The 25,266-nt window shown below is 40.1% G+C and overlaps 1 protein-coding gene and 2 pseudogenes across 7 annotated transcripts in view; 2 read left to right on the plus strand and 1 right to left on the minus strand.

Moving 5' to 3' along the window:
- CCDC191 (coiled-coil domain containing 191) overlaps positions 1–25,266 on the minus strand; it is an 88,965-nt gene that overhangs the window by 7,755 nt on the left and 55,944 nt on the right. For 3 of the 7 annotated variants that reach the window (XM_073893535.1, XM_073893548.1, XM_073893540.1), the window contains 3 exons: positions 9,454–9,597; positions 5,066–5,218; positions 4,393–4,538 (listed from right to left, as the gene is read on the minus strand). In XM_073893535.1, the coding sequence (XP_073749636.1) occupies positions 4,393–4,538; positions 5,066–5,218; positions 9,454–9,597 (443 nt within the window). Of the gene's footprint in view, positions 1–3,050; positions 3,209–4,392; positions 4,539–5,065; positions 5,219–9,453; positions 9,598–25,108; positions 25,186–25,266 lie in introns of those variants that run through there. The other 4 variants (XR_012378478.1, XM_073893543.1, XM_073893549.1 and 1 more) reach the window with 4 other exon arrangements.
- LOC112826340 (tubulin-specific chaperone A-like) lies at positions 13,002–13,378 on the plus strand (annotated as a pseudogene).
- LOC141371691 (ATP synthase peripheral stalk subunit b, mitochondrial pseudogene) lies at positions 20,111–23,542 on the plus strand (annotated as a pseudogene).

Raw genomic sequence — 25,266 nt, forward strand, 5'->3', positions numbered from 1 at the left:
TATGCCAACAAATTGGACAACCTAGAAGAAATGGATAAATTCCTAGAAACATATAACCTCCCAAAACTGAACCAGGAAGAAATAGAAAATTCGAACAGACCAGTTACCAACAATCAAATTGGATCAGTAACCACAAAACTCCCAACAAACGAAAGTCCAGGACCAGATGGCTTCACAAGTGAGTTTGACCAAACATTTAATTTTTTTTACTTATTCGTTCGAGACACAGAGATACAGAGAGAGTGAGCATGAGCAGGGAGAGAAGCAGAGGGAGAGGGAGAAGCAGGCTCCCCGCCGAACAGGGAGCCTGACGTGGGCCTCAACCCCAGGACCCTGGGATCATGACCCGAGCCAAAGGCAGACGCCCAACCATCTGAGCCACCCAGGAGCCCTGACCAAACATTTAAAGAGGAGTTAAGATCTATTCTTCTCAATCTATTCCAAAAAGTAGTAGGAGGGGATGCCTGGGTGGCTCAGTTGGTTAAGCACCTACCTTCAGCTCGAGTCATGATCCTGGGGTCCTGGGATCAAGTCCTGCATCAGGCTTTTGCTCAACAGGGAGCCTGCTTCTCCCTGTCTGCCATTCCCCCTGCTGTGCTCTCTGACAAATAAATTAAAAAAAAAAAAGTAGAGGAAGGAAAGCTTCCAAATTCATTTTATATGAGGCCAGCATTACCCCAATACCAAAACCAGATAAACACACTATAAGAAAGTGGTGCCTGGGGGCTCAGTTGGTTAAGCATCTGACTCTTGATCTCAGGGTTGTGAGTTCAATCCCCACATTGGCCTTCAAGCTGGGCATGGAGCCAACTTAAAAAAAAAAAAGGCACTACAAAAAAGAGACCTACAGGGCGCCTGGGTGGCTCAGTTGGTTAAGCGACTGCCTTTGGCTCAGGTCATGATCCTGGAGTCCCGGGATCGAGTCCCACATCGGGCTCCCTGCTCAGCAGGGAGTCTGCTTCTCCCTCTGACCCTCTTCCCTCTCGTGCTCTCTATCTCTCATTCTCTCTCTCTCAAATAAATAAATAAAATCTTTAAAAAAACAAAAAAACAAAAAAACAAAAAAAAAACAAAAAAGAGACCTACAGGCCAATATCTCTAATGAACACAGACACAAAAATCCTCAACAAAATACTAGTAAACCTAATCCAACAATACATTAAAAGAATCATTCACCACAATCAAGTGTGATTTATTCCTGGGATGCAAGGGTGGTTCAATATTCACAAATCAATGTGATACATCAACAAGAGAAATGATCATTTCAGTAGATGCATAAAAAGCATTTGACAGTGTACAACATCCATTCATGATAAAAACTCTCCACAAAGTAGGTTTAGAGGGAACATACCTCAACATAATAAAGGCCAGATACGAAGGAAAGAGAGAAAGAACAAAAGGCCATACATGAAAAACCCACAGCTAACATCATACTCAGTGGCGAAAGATGGAGAGCTTCCCCCCCTTATCAGGAACAAGACAAGGATGCCCCACTCTCACCATTTTTATTCAACATAATACTGGAAGTCCTAGCCATAGCAATCAGACAAGAAAAAGAAATAAAAATCATCCAAATTGGTAAGGCAGAAGGTAAAACTTTCACTATTTGCAGATGGCATGATACTATAGAAAGCCCTAAAGACTCCACCAAAAAATTAGTAGAATAAATGAATTCATAAGGTTGCAGGATACAAATTCAATATACATAAGTCCATTGCATTTCTATACACCAGTAATGAATTAACAGAAAGAGAAATTAAGAAAACAGTTCCATTTACAAGTGCACCAAAAATAATAAAATCCCTAGGAATAACTTTAAGGAGGTGAAAGACTTTTGCTCTGAAAATTATAAAACATTGATGAAAGAAATGGAAGATGATGCAAAGAAATGGAAAGATATCCCAAGCTCATAGATTGGGAGAACAGATATTGTTAAAATGTCCATACAACTCAGTTAATCTACAGATTTAATGCAATCCCTATCAGAATACCAATAGCATTTTTCACAGAACCAGAACAAATAATCCTAAATTGGTATGGAACCACAAAAAACTCCAAATAGCGAAAGCAGTCTTGAAGAAGAACAAAACTGGAGGTATCACAGTCCCAGATTTCAAGATATACTACAAAGCTGTGGTAATCAAAACAGAATGGCAAGAGCACAAAAAAAGACATGCTGATCAATGGACTAGAATAGAGAGCTCAGAAATAAACCCATGATTATATGGGCAATTAATTTTCAACAAAGGAGGTAAGAATATGCAATGGGAAAAGGACAGTCTGTTCAACAAATGTGTTGGGTAAACCAGACAGCTATATGCAAAAGAGAGAAACTGGACCACTTTCTTAGTACACCATACAGAAAAACTTAACATATTTAAAGACCTAAATGTGAGAATTAAAACCATGTAAATCCTAAAAAAAAGTATAGGCTGTAATTTCTTGGACATCAGCCACAGCAACATTTTTCTAGATAGGTTTCCTAAGGCAAGGGAAACAAAAGCAAAAATAAACTATTGGGACTGTATCAAAATAAAAAGCTTCTGCAAAGGAAACAATCAACAGAACAAAAAAAGACAGCCTACAAAATGGAGAAGCTATTTGCAAATGATATATCCAATGAGGGATTAGTATCCAAAATATATAAAGAACTTACACAACTCAACACAAAAAAACAATCCAATTAAAAAATGGGCAGAAGACATAAAGACATATTTCTCCAGAGAAGACATACAGATGGCCAGCCAGCGCATGATAAGATGCTCAACATCACTCATCATCAGGGAAATGCAAATCAAAACCCTAAGAAATAACAAGTGTTGGCAAGGATGTGGAGAAAAAGGAACCCTTGTGTACTGTTGGTGGGAATGCAAACTGATGCAGCTGCTGTGGAGAACGATGGAGGTTCCTCAGAAAATTAAAAATGGAACTACCCTATGATCCAATAATTCCACTGGGTATTTACTCAAAGAATATAGAAACACGAATTTGAAAAAATATAAGCACCTCTATGTTTATTGCCCAGGCACCACCATTTGTTATTTGTGTACCTTGGGCAATCGACCTGCTTGTAGCTTCAGTGGGCTTGCCTGAAAATGAAATTCCTCACTCGGCCCCCTCCTCTCTGGCGTGTATGAAAGCCCTGTCAAGCTGTCCTGTGCCACATCGGGCAGCCGCCCCAGGGCGTCTCTCAGTCTGTACACAGCAGCTGAGAAACAGAAAGAAAGTAGAGGTGGGCAGACAGGATGTTTAACAACACTTAAACAATGACAGTAAACAAAAAGTAGCTCTTATTTGGGGGCTAAGCATGTGTCGAATGAGGTATTGTGTTACCCTGTTTAGTCTTCTCAACAACGCCCTAAGATTGGTTCTGTTGTTATCCTCATTTTCCAAAAGAGGAATGGGGAGGCTCTGAAAGGTTATCTGTGCAGGGTCACACAGAGACCCTGAGTCTCAAACTTCAACCTTCAAAGTGCAGCATTTATTCAAAGACAAGTCCTCTGAGTACCCTCACTCATTGCTTATTTTCTTCTAGATCAAATTAGAATCAACTTGCTTATCGTTTTCCCAGCCCGCAGATTTCAGTAACCTGTAAAGCAAGCAAGGGTGAGCAGGGTTTGCTGGTGGTGGCGACACCTTAGCGGCAAGAGAGGAACACTTTCATAAACACCAGACATTAGCACAGGCACATACACACAAATGAAAACACAGCAACCAAAAATTAATCTGGGTGTAGTGAGGAAGGGGTCCCTTCTCCACCTAAACTGCAGTCTTCCCGCCTCAGAGCTTGGAGGCATATGCCCACCACGTCATGCTCATAAGCAATGACTACTGATCATCGAAACACAGATTGTTTGTTTACTTGCAAGGGGAAGTATGTAATGAAATTTAGAACATGTCTTTCCAAAATATTTAAAATTAGAAATCCAAGAAAAAAATCATTGACCTCAGTGGTACTGACATGGGTGTCCACTTGACAGTAATTCATTAGGCTGTTTCTGTATGATTTAAGTACTTTTCTGTATTTGTGTTATATTTCACAATAAATGTTAACAACTGAACTTCAAAGATAAACCTGTATGACTAACAAAGTAGACAGTACACTTTGCTCAGGTGTGATTCATGTATTTCTCATCTTTTTACCCTCTGGACAGCCCCTGTGAGGCAGGAAGGGCAGGCATCCTCCTCCCCCTTTTAAGATGGGGACCCTGGAGTTCCAGGGGTTTCCACGTAGTCAGTGCGTGAGCTGGGACTCTCCCCGCTGTCTGGTATATGTTTTACTACCCAGATCTCCCAGCCCCCACCTCATCTTTCAGCCATATTCTGGGCATAGAATATGCTGCGGAAGGGTTGTGAAGTCTGAGCGAGTTTCCTCAGAGATTGGAAACTCACCTGTCATGATGTTGCCCTGCAAGCTCACGCTTGCTCTGGGAATCGGTCTCGGCCTCCCTGACCATGTTAAACCAGGCCCTGAATATCTTCTTCTGAAGAAGATGCACCCGCAGTTTTTGTACTTCTTCCTCCAGATCAGTCAGGTACTGGGGATGAGGGCAGGAACAGAAGTGAGACAAACAATGTCGTAGACAAAGAATTAGAGCAAATAAATAGTACAAAAGAGAACTGCAACAAATACAAAAGAACAAAGGACACTGGGGGCATAAAGAGAAAAAGATAACATGGCAGCCAAGATAATATCCTCTGCAATGTATAAAAAAAAACAATGGAGCCAGAGGTGTGGAAACAGTTCTAAGCCTGAGGGGGTAGGTTTCTGACAAAATTACTTGAGCAATTATGGGACAAGAAACAAGAAATGAGTATAAAAACAAAAGCTAATGTAATGATACATTACAGTTTATGAACAGTTTATGGACACTGTGAAAAATGTTTTATACTAAGAAAGAAGTGATGTGACGTTTTCATATTCATTTCAAAGCAAGGAACTGGATTGACTATTCTATATTGTTCTTGAAAAAACAATGGTTATGGACATCTGGATTGCATCTAATTTTCTTACATAGGATTGAGCAGAGACATACATTTAAAGCTTCCTTCTCTGTGGCCTTACCTGTTGCCAGCTCCGGATAACTCTCCTAAGCAATATTTGGCAATAGAGTTGATTGGCCCGGGCTGTGTTCCTAGCCAGGATTTCCTGACTATACTGGAACCAGGACAGCAGGCATTTTCTCTGTAGAGCCAAAGAGTGATGTTCTTCGGCCACCTGGACAATTTTTTAAATGAGAAAAGGAAATTATTCCTTATATGTTTAATCATTTAAGGAAATACACATCACCTTGGCAAATGATGCTATAAACTACATGTAGGCAGTTAGAGAGGGAAAAATCTTAAGGGCATTCAGACTATGTCTTAAGAGCTCTGACTACTGGCCCTATCTTATAGAGGTTTTAGATTCACATCATGCACAGCCTTTCAGCGCTGACTCCCCGAAGACCACAGCGACTGGCTGGTTATTAGGAAAATGGAATAAACCTCCAAAGCCATTATTCCACTTGTGTCAAGTTTTGAAGTGCGTGGCTGATGATATTCTCAGTTTGTTCTCCTGGAGCTTGGACAGCAACTCCATAATAAACCTCTCTATTATGTACTTAACCACCGTCTAATTGGGGAAATGCCAATACTTTCAATTAGTTTTATAGTATGAGCTGTCACCAGCATTGAAATTTAGACATTATCAATAAACCACAAAACCATTTGATAGGAAAACAACATGATGAATAATTAAATGTCTTACCAACTTAAAAGGGTCAGAGAGAGCATCATTCTATCAAAATAAACATGTAACTCAGAGTTTATGAGTTTTAAAAGGTAACTGTTATATTCTTTTAAGAGGCAGGAGGGAAAAACCCTTCTCTCTCAATCCTGTCCAATCACACATTTTTCTAAGCCTTGCCTAGCCAGCCAGCACCGTGAATGGGAATGATCCAAGTGAATCTCTTAACAGTCCAATTTATTGGCCAAAATGACCATCCAGGAGGTCACTGTGGCACCTGAGACCGCTGTCTGGCCTGACTCATCCCACCTGCGAGCCAAAAGGCAAGGGGAGTCTCCTATGCTCCTTGCTCTTCGTCCTCTGGGAAAACAGAGAACCAGGAAGAAAAAGATTATCAGAAGGTCTCACAGAAGCTCGGAAAATGGTTTTTGGATTAAATATCCTATAGTACACATGAGTTTAAGGGAAAATGCTAAGTAACTCTTCCGAAAAAATGTTACAAACAAGGCAGGGACTATTTAACTGGACCTTTCTTTTTTCTTAATTTTTTTCTATTCCTTCCTGGAAGCCAACTCAGACGGGTAAAGAAGCTACCCGTTCCTTTTACTGTCCTCCAGAACTTTTCCTTTTACTTCTTTTTATTTTTTAACTTTCAACTGGTGGTTGCCATCTACATAAACTCTCTGATCCTTATACAGTTTAACGGTGTGCCAGAACCGGGCCGCGTTCCTGGGCTATGTTCACAGGTGCTCGCTACACTTTAGCTTTGTAACCAACGTGCTACGTGACTTTAAGCAAGTCAGTTCTCCTAAGGCTCAGTGCCCTTATTACAAATGGAAAGAGGTGGAGAGGACTGTTAATGTTCTAGAGTTCTGTTATCTTGTTGTGATAGACTGAAGTGGCCCCAAGGGATGGCCACGTCCTGATCCCTGGAACCTGTAAATATGCTACCTTAGGTGGTAAAAGGGATTTTGCAAATATGATTAAGTGAAGGATCGTAAAATGGGGAGATTATCCTGCATGATATGCAAGAGCCCTAAATGTAATCACAAGAATCCTTGTCAGAGGGAGGCGGGAGGGTCAGCATCAGTACGTGTGACCTGAAAGCAGACAGCAGAGTGATTCGAGGAGGGAGCTGAGAGCAACAGGATGCAGGTGGCCACTGGAAGGTGAAAAAGGCACGGAAACAGACTCCACTCCCCTTGGAACCAAGAGAAAGAATGTGCCCTGCTGACACTCTGACCTTGGCCCAGCAAGTCCAGTTTTAAGTTAATAAATGTGTTATTTTAAGCCACTAAGGTTGTGGTAATTTGTTGTAACAGCAATAGGAAGCTAATACACTTGTTATGAGCTAGAGAGGTGATTCCCAAAATGTGGTGCTCAGACCACTCAGAATCCCCTGGGCTACTTATTTTTTTTTAAAATTAATTAATTAATTAATTAATTTGACAGAGAGAGATATAGTGAGAGAGGGAACACCAGCAGGGTTAAGTGGGAGAGGGAGAAGCAGGCTTCCAGCGGAGCAGGGAGCCCGACGTGGGGCTCGATCCCAGGACCCTGGGATCATGACCTGAGCTGAAGGCAGACGCTCAACGACTGAGCCACCCAGGCGCCCCCCCAACCCCCACCCCGGGCTACATATTAAAAATGCAGATTCCCTGACACACACCAGCCAACAACTCAGACCTACTGAGAATACCTGGAGGTGGGACTAGGAATGTGCATTTTTATAAGTTCTCCAGATGAACAGAAAATAGGTTTTATGAACAGAAAAACTTGGAAATGCTGGTTTCAGATCTGTTTTCCTGTTTTTATTTTAATTGGGTTTTTCTGTACTTAAAGCCTATAGTTGTCATTTTGAGCTCAAACTCTTGTTTCTATTTTTATATTCTAATAAAGAAATTGTAAAATTTTAATTTGGTTATTCCCCCATAGATACAATTTTGTTTCAGAATTTTATACCTTTTTTAAATTTTATTCAGTCAAATACTAGGACCAAAAAAGAAGAGCTGATAGGAATATAAGAATGAATCTTTCCATTCCCTGCTTTTCCTTTGTATATTAATAAATGACCACCCCCCAAATATACAAAAGCCAGATAATACAAAACTAGAAGCATTCAGTTGAATAGCAAAGGATCTTTGTAGTAGTGTACTGTAAGGAAAATTTCAATTCAAATTTCAAAAATTTTATTTCCAGATTCATTCACTCAGAAGACTAGAGAGTCAGCCCTCCCCTCTCATTACGAGGAAAAAGCCACAGCAAAATAGCAATGACTTGGGGCACAGATGGATCCTCTTGCCCTCAGGCCTGATCACCACAAATGGGCTTCCTCAGCTGGTTTGGAATACTCAGTAATTCCAGAACCACTGGTAAGGAGGCTGAGGACAAAAAATGAGGGACAGAGAAAAAACAATGGGAAGGGCATTTTGGGAAGGTAAAAAGAAAGTATGAAAAACAGGAAGACAACAAAGAATGAAGAACGAATAGGCAGGGAGCCTACGTCATGTTTCCAGAGGTATAATCTGCAGCATTACTCAATTTAGTGGGACTCTTACGCTATTTGGTTTTCATAACCCAAAATGCTAGTTTTACTTTTCAATATTAACCTGGCCAAATGTGCAAGTAAGAGTTGTCATACCTAGAATAGATTACTGTGCTTATTTTTATACAGAATTCTAAAAATAACATTTCATCTATTTTGAGCTTCTGATCATTTAGTTTAGAATGCCCTGCCCTATGTACTGGGTAAGTTTGAAGTTTCATGTTATTTGATTTTATATATCTCTGTGTGGCAGAGTAGGTTATTGTTCCCTATAATAGGATTATATATCCCTACTCTTTGTATGTGATTTCATAATGCCTCCCAATGAAGTAGATGGAACCTTTTCCTTCCCTTAATGACCCTGAGTTTGGATCTGTGATTTGCTTTGGCCAATGAAATGTCAATGGACCTGATACAGGCAGAGGTATCGTATGGGTTTACATCATTGGGTTTAGTTGTTGCACTGTAGACATTTGCCAGGTGAAAAGCATGGCCCGAATTACTGCTGAAATCAGAAAGAGGCTGTGGAGAGACCTGAATGTAATCCACAGCTGGCCCATAGATGTGTAAGAAATAAATGCCTAAATTGTAAGCTGCTGATTTTTGAGGGCTGTTTGTTATGCTGCTTTATTGAAACAGAAACCTAATACTTTATGGTAATTATTTCCTTTTTATGAGAAACATGGCTAAAATTGAGAGACGCCTCTATTCATCTTACTTTGAAAGTCTTTAATAAAAAATCTACTCATTTTGTTCCCATCCTATCCAGTTATAGAAATCTTTCTCTGTCTTGGAAGACCAAATCTGAACTGTTATCCAAAGCAAAGAAATACATACACACTCAATTAGCTTATATTTTTGGCTTTTAAATCACCAAACAACCCTCAAATCCTAATTGGATATTTATTTCATTTGAAAAGTCCATTTTGGGGCACCTGAGTGGCTCAGTCGTTAAGCATCTGCCTTCGGCTCAGGTCACGATCCCAGGGTCCTGGGATCGAACCTCACATCGGGCTCCCTGCTCGGCGGGGAACCTGCTTCTCCCTCTCATGCTCCCCCTGCTTGTGTTTCCCTTTCTTGTTGTCTCTCTCTCTGTCAAATAAATCAATAAAATCTTAAAAAAAAAAAAAAAAAGAAAAGTCCATTTTGTAATTTTGGGAGGAAGTATGTGACACTATACCTGGATGTTTTGCTTGCTTTGCATTCTCAATCTCTTCCAAGGCTCCAGGCCTTTTTTTCTTAGCAACACCCTTTCATAATGTTCTTTGGCTACTGCTTCCAGCTGCTGGGTCCTCTTAATTCTCTTCTGCTTCTCTAGTTCTTTCTGGGAAAAATTAAAAAGTAAAAATGGTGAGGAGGGACCAAGATGGTGACATAGGAGGTCCTGGACTTCCCTCCTCCCTTGGATGCATTCAATGTGTAGTTACACAATGGAGCATCTCCCTCTGAAAGAAATGTAGAAACTAGCTGAGTGACTCTTCCCTATCAGGGAAATACCCACATCAAAGTGGGTAGGAAAGGCTGAAACACACTCTTGAGAGAAACCCCATCCTTAGCACAGCACCATACAATAGGGAGGGAATTCCCAATTCGGAGCTTCTCTCTGAGGAATGAAGGGTTTGGACTGCACATCTAGCACCTCCTCTTTTAAAACAACCACCCAGAGGATGGGCCCCTAAAATGAATGGCTCTGAAAGCCACTGGGGCTTGTGTCCATGAGATACATAAAACGATAGGAAACAAAGAAATGGTTCTTAATGGATGTGTGCGCACTCCCTATGGCTATCCCCCTAGGGCTCATCCCTGAGGGAGCAGACAAACATGCCCATCTCCCAGTCTCTCTGAAAGCGGTTTGACTGTATATTTTATAAGCTAATGCCTGAGGGTCCAGCTTCTTATTTAGTACACCGTTAGGGGTTGGCTGTGGTCCTCCCCAAAGGAAGTGCCCAATGGACCCTTCCCCTGCCTTCTCCCTCTAGCTCATTCCAGTGATAAAACCAAACCACAAGCATCTCTCTGGAAGGAGCTTGGACACAATCTGGTCACCCAACATTTATGATTACCACTTTAGGGATGGGACCCTGGTTTGCCTGGCTCTGAAAGCCAATGGAGCTTACATTCACAGGTCCTACAGGACTATAACAAAGAAGTAACTTTTAAATGGATGTAGGAGCACCCTTCTCCCCTTGTGGCTATATACCTGGGCTCAGTGCAGAGGGAGCAGGCAAAACACATCTCATAGTTTCTCCCTGGAAGGGGCTTAGTTACCTACATTCCCAGCTGCTGCCTGAGGGTACAGTTTTTAATCGGCTTGCATCTAGGTGCTGACTGAAATTCTCCCCTTTGGAACACTGGCAGGTGTTGGTACAGCTCAACTACTGGGCGCTAAGAACAAGGAAAGCAGATTGGATGATCACAAAGGTTTGAGAGACAACCAAGAACCTGGGCGAGGCTGACTGACAAGGTTTATCTCCCACATGAGACCACTCTGTAACGACTAGGAGGTGGCTGCTTTATCTAATATGCAGAAACCAACAGGAAGAGTCAAGAAAAATAGAGAAATGGGAATATCTTCCAAACAAAGGAACAAGATGAATCTCCAGAAACCAATCTTAATGGAATAAATGATTTACCCAATCGACAGTTCAAAACCATGATCATAAGGATGCTCACTGAGGTAAGGAGAGCAATGCATGAACAAAGACAGAATTTCACCAAAGACATACAAAAAAAAAAAAAAAAAAAACAACAAACCAACCCCAAACATAAATTATATAGCTGAAGAATACAGTAACTGAACTGAAACATTCAATAAAGGGGTTCAACAGCAGACTATATCAGGCAGAAGAAAGGATCAGCCAACTTAAAGACAGAGCAGAGAATTCATCCAATTAGGGAAAAAAGAATGAAGATAGCATAAGGGACTGATGGGACACCATCAAGAGTACAAATATATGCATTATAGGGGTTGCAGAGGAAAGGAAGGGGCAGAAAGCTTACTCAAAGAAATACTGGCTGAAAACTTCCCACACTTGGGGAAAGAAACAGACATCCACATCAAAGAAGCCCAAAGAATACCAAACAAAATGAATCTAAAGAGGCACACACAAAGACAATTAAACTGTCAAAAGTTAAAGACAAGGAGAGAATCATAAAAGCAGCAAGAGAAAAGCAACTTGTTACATATAAGGGCACTTCCATAGCACAATCAACAAGTTTTTCAGTAGAAACCTTGCAGGCCAGAGGGAGTGGGATGATATATTCAAAATGCTAGAAGAAAAAGCCTGCCAAACAAGAATACTCTACCCAGCAAAGATGTCCTTCACAATTGAAGGAGAGATAAAAGGATTTTCCAGACAAACCAAAGCTAAATGAATTCATTAACACTAGACCAGCCTTATGTCATACCCAACCCTGAAAAGGACTAATTCAAGGGGCACCTGGGCAGCTCAGTCAGTTAGGTGTCCGACTCTTGATTTTGCTGACTCTTGGTTTTGTCGACTCTTGGTGTCCAACTCTTGGTTTTGCCTCAGGTAATGATCTCAGAGTCCTGAGATCCAGCCCTACAGTGGGCTCTCTGCTCATCAGGAGTCTGCTTCCCCACCTCCTCTCTTTCTGCCCTACTCCCCACTCGTGCACTCTAATAAATAAATAAATCTTTTAAAAATAAAAGGGCTTCAAGTTGAAGTAAAGGATACTAGTAACATAAAAACATGAAACTATAAAACTCACTGGTAAAGGTGTATATATAAATAGTTTGAGAATAATATGGTGATGGTGGTAGATGAATCTCTTATAATTCTAGCATAAAGGTTAAAAGACAAAAGTATTAAAAATAACTATAATAATAATTTGTTAATGGATGCACACTATAAAAGATGTAAATTGTGGGGCACCTGGGTGCTGCAGTCAGTTGAGCATCTGACTCTTGGTTTTGGCTCAGGTCGTGATCTCAGGGTTGTGAGATCAAGTCCCACGTTGGGCTCCACATTAGCACAGAGTCTGCTTCAGATTCTCTCTCTCTCCCTCTGCCCCTCCCACTCACGGTCTCTCTCTAAAATAAATAAATAAATCTTAAAAAAAAAGATGTAAATTGTGACATCAAACAAACTGTGGGAGCAGGAGTATAAAAATGTAGAGGTTTTGTGTACATTTGAAGTTATCAGCTTAAAACAGACTGTTAAAACTACAAGATGCCCTATGTAAGCCTCATGGTAACCACAAAGCATAAACCTACAGTAAATAAGCAAAAAAGGGTTAAGAGAAAGGAATCAAAGCATAACACTACAGAGAATTATTAAATCACAAAGAAAGCAAGAGAGGAAGAAAGGAATATAGGAACTACAAAAGAGCTAGAAAACAGCAAAATGGCAATAAGTCCACGCCTATTAATTATTTTAAATATACACAGACTACATTCTCCAATGAAAAGCCATACAGTGGCTGAATGGATGAAAAAAAACCAGGACCCAACCTGCTGCCTATGAGCAGCTCATTTTAACTTTAAGGACACACAGAGACTGAAAGTGAAGAGATGGAAAAAAGATATTCCATGCAAATGGAAGCCAAAAGACAGCAGGAGTAGCTAGCCTTATATCAGACAAAGTAGACATTAAGCCAAAAACTGTAAGGAGATAAAAAAAAAAAAAGGTCATTACATCATGATAAAAGGGTCAATTCATCAAGAGGATATAACAATTATAAATATTTATACACCGGTCTTCCTCCATGGTTCCCTTGGCTCTCCACCCCTCCTTCCTGTGGTACTCAATGGGTCATGGTCAAGCCTCAAATGAGGTAGATCAAGATCAAAACCGGCATGGTGAAGCGATTGGTCAAAGAAAAAATTATGCCTGAAAAAGAAGCAAAACAGTAAGAAGAAAAGATTTAAAAAAATGAAAGCTGAAGATGGTGAAAATTATCCAATTAAAAAGCAGGCAGAGATCCTACAAGAGTCCTGGATAATGATCCCAGATTGCCAGCACAGGTTGGAAGCCACATGTACTGATCTTTTGCAGTTAGTAGAGAGTGGAAAAGACTTGCAAGAAGCTGAGGAATATAAGGAAGCATGTTTAGTACTGGATTCAGTGAAGTTAGAAGCCTGAAGTTTTCTGTAGAGGGTGTTTTTTGCTTTAAATCTTGGGATCCATTCCACAATTATTTTTGACCACTGCTGTGTGTTCAAGTAGTATGAGAATGTGCTTTTTACTCAGTTGCATATATTTTTCTTTGCCTAATTTATCAAATGAGTTCATCTAATAAAAAGAAATTATGCACCCAATTTTGAATCACCTAAATACATAAAGCTAATACTAACATTCTCAGGGGAGATCTAGACAGCAATACAATAATAGTAGGAAACCTAAATAACCCACTTTAAACAATGGATAGATCACACTGACAGAAAATCACTATGGAAACATTGGACTTAAATTATATGTTAGACCAGATGGACCTAACAGACATATACAGAACATTTCATTCAGCAACAGCAGAATATGCATTTTTCTCAAGTGTACATAGAACATTCTCCAGGATGGATCATATGTTATATGCCACAAAACAAATCTTAATAAATTGAAAAAAACTGATATCATATCAAGCACCTTTTTCAACCATGGTGTTATGAAATTAAAAATCAATTACAAGAGGAAAACTGGAAAACACACAAATACGTGGAGATTAAACAGCATGCTTACAAACAACCAATGAGTCAAAGAAGAAATCAAAACGGGAATCAAAAAACATCCAGGCAAAGGAAAATGGAAACAAAATATACCAAAACTTATGAGATGCAGCAAAAGCAGTTTTAAGAGGGAAGTTTATAGCAGTAAACACTTACATTAGAAAAAATGAAAGATCTCAAACAGCCTAACTATACATCTCAACATACTAGAAAAAGAAACTATGCCCAAAGTTAGCAAAAGGAATGAAATAAAGATCAGTGCAGAAATAAATGAAATAGAGACTAGAAGAACAATAGAAAGGATTAAAAAAAAAAAACCAAAAACCTCAGAGCTGTCTTTTTTAAAAGATAAAATAGACAAACCTGTGGCTAGACTAAGAAAAAAAGAGACAAATAAAATCGGAAATGAAAGAGAAAACACAGAAATAGTAAGGATTGTAACAAACTACTATGAACAATTATATACCAACAACTTAAATAACCTACAAATGGATAAATTCCTAAAAACATACAACTTTTACTAAGACTGAATCATGAAGAATTAGAAAATCTGAACAGACCGATTACTAGTAAAGAGACGGAATAAGTAATCATAATCCTTCCAACAAAGAAAAGTCCAAGAACAGATGGCTTCACTGGTAAATTCTACCAAATACTTCAATCAATACCAATCCTTCTTAAACTCTTCCAAAAAATATAAGAGAAGGGAACACTTCCTAAATCATTTTACAAGGCCAGTATTACCCTGATGCCAAAGCCAGACAAGGACACAAGAAAAGAAAATTATAGGCCAGTATCCCTAATGAACATAAATGCAAAAAATCTCAACAAAATATCAGCAAATCAAACAGTACATTAAAAGGATCATACACTATGATCAAGTGGGATTTATTCCAGGGATGCAGGGATGGTTCAACATCCACAAATCACTCACTGTGATACTCCCATGTTACAAAATGAAGGATAAAAATCCTATGGTCATCTCAATAGACGCAGAAAAAGTATCTGACACAATTCAACATCCTTTCATGATAAAACCTCTCCACAAATTGGGTATAGAAGGAACGTATCTCAACATAATAAAGACCATACTTGCGAAGCTCACAGCTAATATCACACTCAACATTGAAAAAATTTTCCTCTAATATTATGAACAAGACAAGGATGCCCACCAATTTTATTCAAAATAGTGTTGGAAGTGTCAGAGTAATTAGGCAAGAAAAAGAAATAAAGACATCCAAATTAGAAAGGAAGAAGTAAAATTGTCTCTCTCTGCAGATGACGTGATATTATATATCAAAAACCCTAAAGACTCCACTAGAAACTGTTAGAATAAACGAATTTAGTACAACTGCAGTATACAAAATCAATTGCACGTCTATACATAATAATGAGTTACTAGAAAGAGAAATTAAGAAATTAATCCCATTTACAATAGCATTAAAGAGAAAAAACTACTTAGGAATAAAATTTAATCAAGGAAGTAAAATATCTGTACATTGGAAACTATAAAATATTGGTGAAAGAAACTGAAGAAGACACAAATGTCCTATATGGATAGATTTTTTTTCTGTGATTTGTACTGCATAACCAGCCACCTAGACCTGCACATACGTAGGCAGGCTAAGGAATGCTGTTTGTGAGACTTGTGATGTGTGAATAACCTTGGGAGCCTGGCTGTTGAAATATATTATCTGGCCTCCAGGTCAGAACTGGCCCTTCTGTTCTGGATACCAAGATCTATAAATCTTGTCTCACATCCCCTCCTGCTCCAGGCTGCACTGGCTCCCTAGAATAGAATCCAGGCAGGGAGGCAGACACACATAGCCCAGGCTCCTTGAAAACATAAAAACATGATAACAAAGAAATGCAGCTTGCTCCAAATTGCATGTAGACAAACAAATGTTTAACTTCAAACTCTGTGATGTGCCCTGTAAATATTGTCAGTTGGAAGTCTCACCTGAGGGGAGGATGCTCTGCCCAGACCTCTCAATTGGAACTCCAGCCTAGCTGTTTCCACGGGGCTTCCCCAGCTAATGGGGTTGGATGTTGTAAATACCCAATTTGACGTAACTTTGCCTTATTCTCATTTCTTGCCTACTATTACCTTCATCTATGTGTAGATTTCTTTCCTCTTCTGTTCCTATTAGGTTTCTATATTAACAATAAAGTTTTCTTTCCTTTTCAAAAACCAAAACACAGCTGTTGTGAATCTTTTCACAGAATAAATAAATGGAAAGACTCACTGTGCTCATGGATTGGAAGAATTAATATTGTTAAAATGGCCATACTACCCAAAGCAATTTACAGATTCATTGCAGTCCTTATCAAAATTCCGATGGTTTTTCACAGAAATAAAAAAAGCAATCCTAAAATTCGTATGGGACCATGAAAAATCCTGAATAGACAAAGCAGTTCTGAGAAAGAAGAACAAAGCTGGAGGCATCATATTTCTTGGTTTCAAACTATATCACAAAGCTACAGTAAGCAAAACAGTGTAGTACTGGCATTAAAAAAAAAAAAAGACACACAGATCAATGGAACAGGATAGAGGGCTCAGAAGTAAACCCATGCATATGTGGTCAATTAATTTTCAACAAAGGAGCCAATAATATACAAAGGGGGAAAGTCTCTTCAATAAATGGTGCTGGGAAAACTGCGTAGCCTCCTGCAAAACAATAAAACTGGACCTTTATCTTAAACCATCCATAAAAAGCAACTAAAAATGGATTAAAGACTTGAATGTAAGATCTGGAACTAGAACTCTTAGAAGAAAACACAGTAGGTAAGCTCCTTGACTCTGGATTTGGCGATGAGTTTTTGGATTGAACACCTTAAAAAAAAGGCAACAAAACAAAAATAAGTGGGATTACTTCAAACTAAAAAGCTTCCGCACAGCAAAGAAAACCATCAACAAAATGAAAAGGTAATCTACGGAATGGAACAAAATATTTGCAAAAACCACATATCTGATAAAGGGTTAATACCTAAGATATACAAGGAACCTATACAACTCAACAGCAAAAAACCCCCAAATAACGCATTTAAAAAATGGGTAAAGAACCTGAATAGATGTTTTTCTAAAGAAGACATACAAATGGTCAACAGGTACAGGAAAAGCTACTCAATATCACTAATCATCAGAGAAGTGCAATGAGATATCTATCACCTGACAACTGTTAGAATGGCTATTATCAAAAAGACAAGAAATAAATGGCAAGAATGTGGAGAAAAGGGAGCCCTTGTGCACTGCTGTTGGGAATGTAAACTGGTGCATCCCCTATGGAAAACGGTATGGAGGTTCCTCAAGAAATTAAAAATGGAACTACCATATTATCCAACAATCCCAGTTCTGAGTATATAGCCATAGGAAACAAAATCACTATCTAAAGAGATATCTGCACTCCCATGTTTATTGCAACATTATTCACAATAGTCAAGATGTGGAAACAACTTAAGTTTCCATCAATGGATAAATGAATTTAAAAATATGGTGTGTATATATATATATATATATATATATATATATACACAATGGAAGATTATTTAGCCTTAAAAAAAGGAAATCCTGCCATTTTTGACAACATAGATGAACCCTAAGGACATCACGCTCATTATGCCAAGTAAAATAAGCCAGAGAAAAACAAGTACTAGGTGGTATCACTTATATGTGGAATCTTTATTTAAAAAAAAAAAAAAAAAGGTTGAACTCCTAGAAACAGAGAGTAGAATGTGATTGCAAGTGGTTGAGGGGAGCAGGGGAAATAAGGAGAGCCTGGAAAAAGGGTACAAACTTTTAGCTGTGAGATGAATGTAGTCTGAGGACCTAAAGTGTAACATGGTGGCTGTAGTTTTTAATACTATAGTTTATAACTGAAATTTACTAAGAGAGAACTTAAGTGTACACACACACACATACAAACACACACAAAAGGTGTGTGACAGATGTGTTAACCCAATGGTGAGAATCCTTTTACAATGTATAAGTACATCAAATCATCCTATTGTACATTTTTTTGGCGGGGGGGGGTGGTTCCTTTAATTTAAATTCAATTAATTAACATATAGTGTATTATTAGTTTCAGAGGTAGAGTTCAGTGATCAGTTGCATAGAACACCCAGTGCTCATTCCATCATGTGCCCTCCTTCATGCCCATCACCCAGTTACTCCATCCCTCCCACCCACCTCCCCTCCAGCAACCCTCAGTTTCTTTCCTATGCTTCAGAGTCTCTTTTGGTTTGTCTCCTCTCTGATTTCATCTTGTTTTATTCTTTCCAGGTTTTTTGCTTTCTTTTTTTTTTTTTACTAACCAGAATCATGCTGTATGTATTGTTCTTTGATGTGCGTGCTGGAGATGTTCTCAGCCTAGCACACACCTTTTATCCATTCTATAGTCCACAGAAATAGTGTCACTGTTTGGGTTGCTTCATTCTGCTGTTATAATTAAGCCCACTTCTGTGCACAAACTTGAGCACAGGGGCTGGAATTTGTGGGGAAGAGTGTCAGTCTGAGCCCCTGGCAATCTGAGGTGAAGGCATGTTGACTCGGCATTGGGCATGCTGACTCGGGCAGGAGGGCAGCTGGACTGTGAATTTGGGACCCAAAGGCCGATGGCATGTGTGACACGGATGTGGCTGGTTTTGCTTTTAACTTTTGTTTTTCTGGGAAACTCTATCTCTCCTTCTATTCTAAATGAAAGCCTTGCTGGATAGAGTATTCTTGGCTGTAGATTTTTTCCTTTTAGCAGTTGGAATTGATCATGCCGCTCCCTTCTGGCCTGTAGAGTTTCTGCTGAAAAACCCACTGACAGCCATATGGGGTTTCCCTTGTATATCACTGCTTTCCTTCCCCTTGCTGCTTTTAAAATTCTCTCTCACTACTTTTGGCCATCTTATTTACTTTGTGTCTTGGTGCAGACCTCTTTGGGTTGGTTGTGTTGGGGGCTCTCTGTGCCTCCTGGATCTGGATTTCTCTTTCCTTCCCCAGATTCAGGAAGTTTTTAGCTATTATTTCTTCAGACAAATCTTCTTCTCCCTTTTCCCGCTCTTCTCCTTCTGGGATCCGTATCATGCGACTGTTATGCTTGACAGTGTCGCTGAGTTCCCTGGGTCTATTCTCATTTTGTGTATTTTTTTTCCCCTCTCACCTGCTCATCTTGATTACTTCCCATTACTCTGTCCTCCAGGTGGCTGATCCGTTCCTCTACTTCCTCTTGTTTGCTATTTATTCCAGGTGGTCTATTTTTATTTCCATTTAGTGAGTCCAGTAGCTCTAACTGGTTCCTTTTTTACATCTCCTATCTCTTGGTGGAGGGTCTCATGGAGGTTCTGCACTCTTTTCTCAAGTCCAGTGAGTATCTTTATGAGCATTACTTTAAATTCTCTATCAGACATATTACTTATCTCCATTTCACTTAGGTCTACTGCTCTGATTTTTTTCCACTCTTTCATTTGGGACATATTCCTCTGTCTCCTCATTCTGTCTATTGCTGTGTCTGTTTCTCTGTGTTAGGAAAGTCAGCTATGTCAACTGCACTTGAAAGTAGTGGCTTATGAAGAAGAGGTCCTGTAGCGCAATGTCTCCTTTTCACCAGAAAGTGGTGCTGCAGGGGGTGTCTCCTATACATGTGTTGCTCCAGGGGTGTCCTACCGTTGTGGCTGGGATGTGTTTACCTTCAGTCCAGCCTGTGATGGCTCTCTGCCTGTTGTGGGCAGAGTCTGGTCCCCGTGGTGTTAGTGGGCCGGTCCGGCCGGGGCTGCCTTGGGCTTGAGTTGAGTCAAACCAGGTGTTTGCCAGAGATGCAGTAGCATCAAACTGCAGGCACGTTCCCTGTGTTGTCCCCTGAGAAGCTTTTGGTGGTGGGTGGGGCCTGCAGACAGACCAGCTGCCTGGCCCCAGCCCACCGCTGGGGTCACAGTCAGACGGGTGTGTGTTATCTTCCCTCTCCCTGGGGCAGGACTCACTCTGGAGCGGTGCTGACCCTCGTCTGGGCCGCGCACCCACTGCCAGGCTTGTGGCACCGCTTTGATGGGATCTTGCCAAGAGCGATCGGAGGGGGTGGATCTGCTTCGCTGTGGCCTCTTGGCTATGCTGGGCTGTGGAGAGTCTGTTCTGCCAGTTTTGGGGCTGCTTTCTGGGTTATTTATGCCGATGTGGGTGCTCTCTAGGCGGCCACGTGGCAAGAGGTGAGCCCAGGGACGTCCTACTCTGCCACCTTCCCAGCATCCATCCTACTGTACATTTTAAGTACCTTACAGTTTTGTAAATTATACCTCAGAAGAACTGAAAAAATAAGTAAAAGTGCCATGACCAAAACACTAATGAATTTCATATCAACAAATAGCTAATTAACTTAATTTTGAACATATAACCACTAAACAGTGTGCTAATCATGGTCACAGAACTCTGGAGCATTAAAGGAAACAATTCTGCCAAGTGGGTGAGGAAAAGGTGGTCATGAGTACTACAAGAATCAGTGCTGTACATAGTCTTAGATATATTCAGTGTTGTTCACAGATGATTTGTATCTCACTATGTTACTCAAAAGTAAAGTATCTAGTTAGGAGAGCAATTAATATTTCTCCCTCATTATTATGGGAAACATAGCAATACAGCCCCTTCATTTAGATTATAGAGTAGAGATATGTGAATAACCCTATTTAAATTTAAAGATACTCCATACTGCATTAAAAGCCTAGAATATTTTTTTTAAAGATTTTATTTATTTATTCATGAGAGAGAGAGAGAGAGAGAGAGAGAGAGAGAGAGGCAGAGGGAGAAGCAGGCTCCCAAGGAGCAGGGAGCCCGATGCGGGACTCGATCCCAGGATCCTGGGATCATGACCTGAGCCGAAGGCAGACGCTTAACCATCTGAGCCACCCAGGCGCCCTAGAATAATATTCTTACACTGTGCTCTTTTTAAAAGTGATGAACAAATAAAATAAGTCCAGAAAAAAGTTAAAAGTATTTGATGATCATTAGGCAGCCCTCCCTCCTCTGAGAAGGATTAGCCATTTCTGGTAATACCCTGAGAAAAGATAGCCCCCATGCTCCTCAAAGAAGAATGTACCCCTTGAGGGGCTAAGATGACAGAAGCATAATGGTTTACTGTAGAGATATGATTTTTTAATTTTTCTATTTTTAATAAAAGTAGACTATAATAAAAGTGAGAGAAAAAAATTACCTAAAAATGGTCAGTGGTAGCAAGTGATACCCCTTATGAAAGTCACAAGAGCAAAGCAAAGACTTCAGACTGTCTTCACAATAGTTGTCATTTATGTAGTATAATTACAAAAACATTTAAGCTTCTCCCCACCCCACCTCCCCATTTCACTTCAGGAAAAGTGTGGTGAATTGGCTGATTCTGACAAGCTACTTAATTGCTGAGTATTCTGTGAGAAAAAAATGAGAGCACACAGTGGAACATTTCTACTATGGAAGGGAGATTTACCCTGATCTTCCAATCCAAACTACCTGTTTCAGTACAAATTCCTCAAGATGAAATGTGCACATTCTCTAAAGCACTAACCCCAAATTATCTTTGTAATCTTCCTTTCAGACACCTGAGATGTTGAACTGGACGGCCAGAAATAAAAATTATTTACAAGAATTTTCTTATGAATAACAAGTACAGCTGAGGGTTATGTGGGGGGTGAAAACAGAAAGTAGCTATTTTCACATCCATTGAAATGTTCCGGTAGCACTGAGACAGCAGTTGTGACTTACAGACAGGAATCTAACACAGATAATAAGCCTTTGGAGAAATCCTCAGGCTGGCCAACCCTGTTCACATGCACACCTAAGTTACAGTGTAACTATCTTCCTAGAATTATAACTCTGTGGCTGGTGGTGTAGGCTCCAAAGGAAATCCATTTTCTGATGGAATGGGGAAAACTAGCCTTTTTTTAAGTCTACTTTTCCATGAAAAAAGAGAAAAACATTTAACAGAGATCTGCTTGAGCCAAAATTTTGTATTACACAGCATTTTATATATATATATAAATATATATATTATAAATATATAAGATTTTATCTACTTACTTGACAGAGAGAGAGTGAGAGAGAGCACAAGCAGGGGGAGCGGCAGAGGGACAGGAAAGCAGGCTCCCCACTGAGCAATGGGATTTAAGAGGAGTTTAGATTTTTATTTTCAAAAGGTCATTGCGTGAGGCCATCATACTGCTACATCAGAGAGGCTATCCTGTCAGGGCCACAGGAACACTAAAACACACTTGCACATCAGTGACCATGCTGTCCCAGGTGGTACTTCCTGCCACGGCTAGAGTGCCCCCCCCCCCCGAAGAATGCAGCACTTCTAGGTCCAGGGGAATTGTCGGTAACAAGGATCATAGAGGGCAGCCATGTCTTAACCCTGAACCACTTCCTGAATATGGAGGACAAATCTGTCATGGGCTCATCCCTGAGAAATTCCTCCAGTTCTCTTATCCTAAAACATGTCAAAGGACTTATCTTGCATTTTCTATCCAAAGAAATTCATGTGATTGCCCTAGAGAACTTCTCTACCATATCGGCACCTCATCTATATAATTAGAAAATATGGTACTGCACACCATAAACTAATAAACTTAATGAGTAAAAAAAATGCCCAACTAGAAGAGGTGAAGCAGGCTCCCATCAAACACATCCAGGATGTGACTATTCAGAGAAGTCATAGCAGGTACTGGCTCAGAAGTGTTGTTATCTTTTTGATGTCCAGAGGAATAATTCTGCCATGGCCTTGGTGACTGCTTACTGGGAATGGCTATATAAAGTATACAAGGAGGTAAAAAATCGCCTGTGCAGAATATGATACATCAGGTGCAAAATGACCTGATGATAAACTGGGTGGAGAAATACACTATGTGGAGCATGATTGTCCAGAAGCAAAGGAGACAACTGCCAAGTGCATTTTTGTTTTCTGAGAGAGAGAGCACATGCATGTGGTGGATAGGGTGGGGTAAGGCAGAGGGAGAGAATCTTTTTTAAAAAAATTTTTTTAAGATTATTTATTTGACAGAAAGAGAGAGAGAGGGAGCAAGTGAGCAATAAGCAGTGGGAGCGGCAGGCAGAGGGAGAGGGAGAAGCAGGCTCCCTGCCGATCAGGGAGCCCGATGTGGGGCTTGATCCCAAGACCCTGGGATCATGACCTGAGTCGAAGGCAGGCACTTAAATGACTGAGCCACCCAGGTGCCCCAGAGAGAGAGAATCTTAAGCAGGCTCCATGTCCAGCATAGAGCCTGATGTGAGGCTCGATCTCATGACCCCAAGATCATGACCTGAGCTGAAACCAAAGGTTGGGACACTCAACCGACTGAGACACCCAGGCACCCCACCAAGTGCATTTTAGATCTGAAGCGCTTGCAAAAAAGCTCAAACACCATCAATGTGTACATTTACTAAATGGAAACTAGTCTATGTGATAAAGTCTTTTTGTCTACTGTTATGGACTGAAGTTGTATTTTATCTGGGGGTCATAGTCATAGGGACGTTCCTGCCTTTTTGCAGGCTTTTGCTCTAGGAACTCCATAGAGTTCCCACCTTTTTGCAGGCTCTCACAGAGAGGATCAGGGAGAATCCAGATAAAGTTCCTACCACGGTTCTGGCTGGTGGAGAGGAACAGAAACCACTGTAAAATCTGCCCAGACCATTCTCCCTTGGAAAATAAAAGCCTTCATCTGTAAGTGGCCCCACCTGAGGACACTAGTGGAATGCTACTGCAGCTGGGGGGAAGGGCTTCCCTTTACAGAGGGAAGGACTTTAAGGTTTAAAGACTGAGCCAGTGGATACTAAAAGATGGGAACAGAGGAGTAGGAGCAGATATTCTTCTGACTGCCCAATACTGTGCACTCCAAAGACTGAGATTTAATAAGATTGTTATAGAGGGCTTCCCCTCATCCACACCCCACCAGCATGCAAACAAACAAACCCCCAGTCATAACAGTGGAGTACAAGTGAGAGACCTGCAAAAGAGATAGACTCACTCTGGGGAACAGCACAAAGGGAAGACCTGAAGCCAAAAAAAGGAGACAAAAACAAAGTTGCTAGTGTAAACTGAAGTCTATGGTGCTCATAGTAATAGCAAACCTCATCAATGGTAACCATGGCAACAACAAACTTGAAATGTAGTCCAACTCCTGGCTAGATTAACACAAGTCTCCACACAAAAGGCCTGTTTATCTCAGTTTCTATTGCCCTGTACAACAAGCCTGGCTTTCAACAACAACAGCAACAACAAAGACATACCAAAAGATAAGCAATAAACACAGTCTAAAAAGATAAATCAATCTTTACAACAAGACTCAGATATGACAGATTTTGGAACTACAGAGAGGGAATTTTAATTTTTAAATAACTTATAATAACATTAAAGGCTCTAATGGGCAAGGTAATCATCATTCAAGATCAGACACATAATTTTAACAGCGATATGGAAACTATAATAGAGTCAAATGAAAATGCTAAAAAATAAAAAACCATGTAACAACATATGAAGAAAGCCTTCAAAGGGCTCATCACTAGACTTGACAGAGACAAGGAAAGAATCAGGTAACTTGAAGTTGAATTAGTAGAAATTATACAAACTGAAAGGCAAAGAGAAAAAAGAATGAAAAACATAACAGAGCATCCAAGAGCTGTGGGATAGTATTAAACAGTGTAATGCAAGCATTGCAACAGGAATCCCAGAAGGAGAAGAAAAAGAATGGGACGGGCGAAATATTTGAAGAAATAATGGGTAAACATATTCCAAAATTACTGACAGATACAAAGCCACATATCTAAGAAACTTAGAGACCACCAAGCAGGGAAAAAAAACAAAGAAATCACATTTGGGCATATCATATTCAAACTGCTAAAAACCAAAGAGAGAAAAAGTCTTGAAGGCAGCTGAGGGAAAAGAACCCACCTTACCTACTGTTATAGACTGAATGTTTATAACCCCCTCTGGATTCATATGTTGAAGTCCTAACAATCAGCGTGACTATTTTTGGACATGGGGCCTCTAAGGAAGTAATTAAGGTGAAATAGGTCCTAAAAGTGAAATTAGTATACTTTTAACTCACCAGAGAGCTCATGTACTCCCTTTCTCACTAGCAGAGGTCATGGGAGGACACAGTGAGAAGGTGGCCATCTATAAACCAGGACTAGAGCCTTCACCAGAAACCAACCATGCTGGCACCCTGATCCCAGATGTCCAGTCTACAGAACTGGCAACCCAAGTAAGACATCTACAATAAAGGAACAAAGATAAGAATTACAGCAAACTTGTCAGAAACCAGGTAAGCAAGAAGACAACAGAATGACATAGG

This window comes from Callorhinus ursinus, unplaced genomic scaffold (assembly GCF_003265705.2).
Source record: "Callorhinus ursinus isolate GAN/ISIS: 27379988/994484 unplaced genomic scaffold, GSC_fseal_2.0 scaffold1, whole genome shotgun sequence".
Classification (NCBI taxonomy): domain Eukaryota; kingdom Metazoa; phylum Chordata; class Mammalia; order Carnivora; family Otariidae; genus Callorhinus; species Callorhinus ursinus.